At 38.8% G+C, this 3,729-nt stretch overlaps 1 protein-coding gene across 1 annotated transcript; it reads left to right on the top strand.

The window, feature by feature from the left end:
* The first annotated feature begins 975 nt into the window (after positions 1 to 975).
* On the top strand, positions 976 to 2,097 carry LOC104516781 (neuropeptide Y receptor type 6-like). The gene has a single exon (XM_010161220.1). It carries the CDS (start codon positions 976 to 978, stop codon positions 2,095 to 2,097), a length of 1,122 nt encoding a protein of 373 aa, XP_010159522.1.
* Positions 2,098 to 3,729: the final 1,632 nt, after the last annotated feature.

Raw genomic sequence — 3,729 nt, 5'->3', positions numbered from 1 at the left:
ATCCTTCCCATTAATATTAGTTTTATAACAACGGAAATGTACTAATATCAGACTTTTGCGTGACACCTGTTTAAGTTAGAACTGAAAGAAGAATCAACCCTGTCTCTTGAGTACATGTGGCATTTAACCACAGAAAATTTTGGGGGTATCATTTGTCAGTGAACGGAAAATTTTGGGGGTATCATTTGTCAAATGTGTACAACAGTGAACGGTGTGTGGGGAAATGAGGCAACCTTTGGCAACTACTGATGTGGAAATAATTGTGCGTATAACTAAGATGTGATCTTGTTTGTCTTGCATCTTGCTCAGATTGGATTGAGGAAAAAGGACACGCTGTCTTTAATGCATAAGCAGAACAGGAAGCTCCCTTAAAGATGTCATTCATAGCGGTATCGAATATCACTTAAGCTTAAGCACACATCATTTTGATTAAGCCAGAGGGATTTGGTGTATTAGCTCACATTGCTTTGTAGTTCTAGAGAAAATATATGTGATGTCTAAGCTAGCAATGTGATGGCAGGATCCAATTCTTCTTTTCTGATAATAGAAAAGCTACAGATTATCCTTATTGGAATTCCTTAAACCTGGCTAAATCCTTTAAGACAGATCTTAAAATATTTTATTTTTAAAAGCAAAGTTTATCCACAGTTGGTAAAAAAGGATTTGTATGAAAATGTTCATACAAGTTTAATCAGAGCTATCACTGCTATTTCGTGCACATCACAATCGGTTACAGTTCTGTAACGCTGCCAGTGCAGAACGTCAGAAAGCTACCATCTGTAAATATATACAAAATCACTAATACTCAACCACTGGCTTTTCCAGTGCTGTAATTAATTACGTGAGATTTGCTCAAAACTTCAAGGACACCAACTACAACGACACACTCATAGTAACCATCACCTTGGAAAGTCCCGTACAGAGTACATTCTAAGTAACACTGGGTGTTGTCCATAGGTTGGGAGATGCTTCACCATGGATAAAGCCATTCAGCATCCCCGTGTGAGTCTGTCTAATCAAACTATCACTAACATTAGCTATTCTCAGTTTTTGAACTTTGATACATGCCAACCTTCCTTTCCCGCGGAACTCTTGCTTATTACAGCTTACACATTAGTGACAATAGTGGGGCTTTTTGGAAATCTTTGCCTGATTATTATAATAAAGAGACGGAAAGAAGCTCAAAATGTTACCAACATTTTGATTGCCAACCTCTCCCTATCAGATGTCTTGATCTGTATCATGTGTATTCCTGTCACGGTTGCATATACCTTAATGGACTACTGGATATTTGGGGAAGCTATGTGTAAAATAAGCTCTTTCATACAAAGTATATCTGTCACAGTCTCCATTTTCTCGCTTGTACTGATCGCTATTGAGAGATATCAGTTAATTGTGAACCCACGTGGCTGGAAGCCTAGTATTTCACATGCTTACTGGGGAATTCTTTTCATCTGGGGTTTCTCCCTCATAATATCCATTCCTTTTTTAATATTTCACCAATTAACAGATGAACCCTTCAAACATCTGTCTTTCCATAGTGATTTCTACAAGAACAAGGTTGCTTGCATCGAAGCATGGCCATCCGTTACGGAACGACTGATTTTTACTACTAGCCTGCTGCTTTTCCAGTACTGCTTCCCCCTGGGGTTTATTTTTATCTGCTATCTCAGGATATTTGTATGTCTTCGAAGGCGGCAGGGTAAGATAGACAGGATGAGGGAGAATGAGAGCAGACTGAGTGAAAACAAAAGGATTAATGTGATGTTGATCTCAATTGTTGGGACTTTCGCAGCTTGCTGGTTGCCTCTCAATATATTCAATGTTGTTTTTGACTGGAATTATGAGGCACTAATGAGCTGTAATCACAACCTAGCATTTACAATATGCCACCTGGTGGCCATGATGTCAACATGTATCAACCCCATCTTTTATGGATTTCTCAACAAGAATTTTCAGAAGGATTTGATAGAATTAGTTCACCACTGCAGGTGCTCAGCGTCACAAGAGGAATATGAAAATATTGCCCTTTCAAATCCGCAAACTGATGCATCTAAGGGATCTCTGAAATTAAAAAATCCCCCTGTGGATATCTAAAATAACCCAGTAGCAGTTTGCAAAGCTTTGTATTTTGTTACAGACGACCCCTTTCTGTAGGTCTTGATCATGTTACTGATGAGTTTAGAGGAGTCTTTGCCATTTAGTTAAGGAAGAACGGGATTATGGTCCCATAGGCATACTCTTAACAGGTACCTTATGATGCTATTAATGCTAATAAACCACTTCCAAGGGTCCTAAAGGTCGATAATAATGAATTATAAACAGTATTAACGTCTTACCTTTTAAATCCACAATTTCCAAGTCACTGGCATACTACCTTAGCAATAAAAATAGCTCCATTTTGGCCACTGCTGCGGTTGTCCTTCCTGAGCACCTGGCTTCAGCCAAATAAACCGTGAATACCATGGCTTTCCTAACTTCATCGGCCTTTCCACAGACTGTTTTCTGGCTTTTTAATATTCCAACCCTACATCAGTGCCACCTCAGCTTTCTGGTTAATCTGCACAACAGCTTACAGGCAGTTCACACTGTAAATTATCCTAAGTGACCACCTCCTTTCAGCCCCAAAATGCAGTTTGCTTTGGTTTAGTACCAGTGCAGCTAGAATTTGTATTTTAACAAGAGAAAAAGCTGGAGTTGGAATGCCTTTTTTTGTTGTTTTTAATGAGCACTAAGATACAGGGCTTGTTTGATTATCTGCAAATTCTACTCAGATGGCTGCTGTTCAGGATGGAATATGTATTTAGCATTTCTCCTAAAAGCATTGCATTCTACTCCAAACCACCAGTGTAGCTCATTGCTATCTCTGTTACCATCATCACTGGTCCTTAAAACAGACCTTTCAGAATCCCCATTATCAAACAAGCACACTATGAATTCAAAGTAAATTTTGCTTTAGCTACTTATCCAGATTACAGGTTTCTCTTTGAGTAGAAAATTACTCTTGTGGTTTCATTTCAGAATGTCTTTCTCCACATTTCTGCACTAGCAAGAGGCCACACTTGAGGCAGACGTAGTAATTTCTGCTGGACTATATTTGGAAATAGTTTCTTCTGTAACACAGTGCATAGAAACACAAAAGTTTAATACTGAACACAACTTCCCTCAAACTAAAACACATTAAAAAGAATTTTCCAATTTGGTCATAAAAAATAACCAGCCACGTTCTTCATCCATGCTACAGTGCCAACATAAATAAGCAGTTAAAATTGGGCTGTTTAAATATAATGCTTTGAACACTTTAGTCCAACAACTCGCCACCTTAGAAATAAGAGAAAGCGAGGGACGCTGACGGATGATCTCCCTTTTCTATCCGTCCTTGCAAGTGCTTGGGCACTGTGTTTCTGTGGCATTGAACAGTTAAAAAAAAAAGGTTTTCTCTTGCTTTTTGAAATGCCAATTTTCTCCTGATGCCCTGATCAGGGTTAAGCAATCAATTCTTCCAGTCTGCATCTTGGCATAAGAGGGTTCCTCGTTACCAGGTGGAAGCTCTCTGAGCAGTGAGACTGCTTCAGAACCAAATGGGAGTAATAATACTTGTGCCTCGATTTCTTCTTGGCATTTCTTCCTCACACTTTCATTTGATTCAAGTACTGATGCTCCATTTCTGCTCTGAGCATTCGGTTATCAAGTATCTCTTTTCTTAATGCTGCACTTTTAAAAATCACT

This window comes from Eurypyga helias, unplaced genomic scaffold (assembly GCF_000690775.1).
Source record: "Eurypyga helias isolate BGI_N326 unplaced genomic scaffold, ASM69077v1 scaffold18921, whole genome shotgun sequence".
NCBI classification, from domain to species: Eukaryota; Metazoa; Chordata; class Aves; order Eurypygiformes; family Eurypygidae; genus Eurypyga; species Eurypyga helias.
Note: the sequence above shows the minus strand (reverse complement) of the source record. Positions and strands in the feature narration are given on the sequence as shown.

What these genes read in the sequence shown, in the direction of transcription:
- LOC104516781 (XM_010161220.1), top strand. Translation starts at nt 976, where the DNA reads ATGGATAAAGCCATTCAGCATCCCCGTGTGAGTCTGTCTAATCAAACT.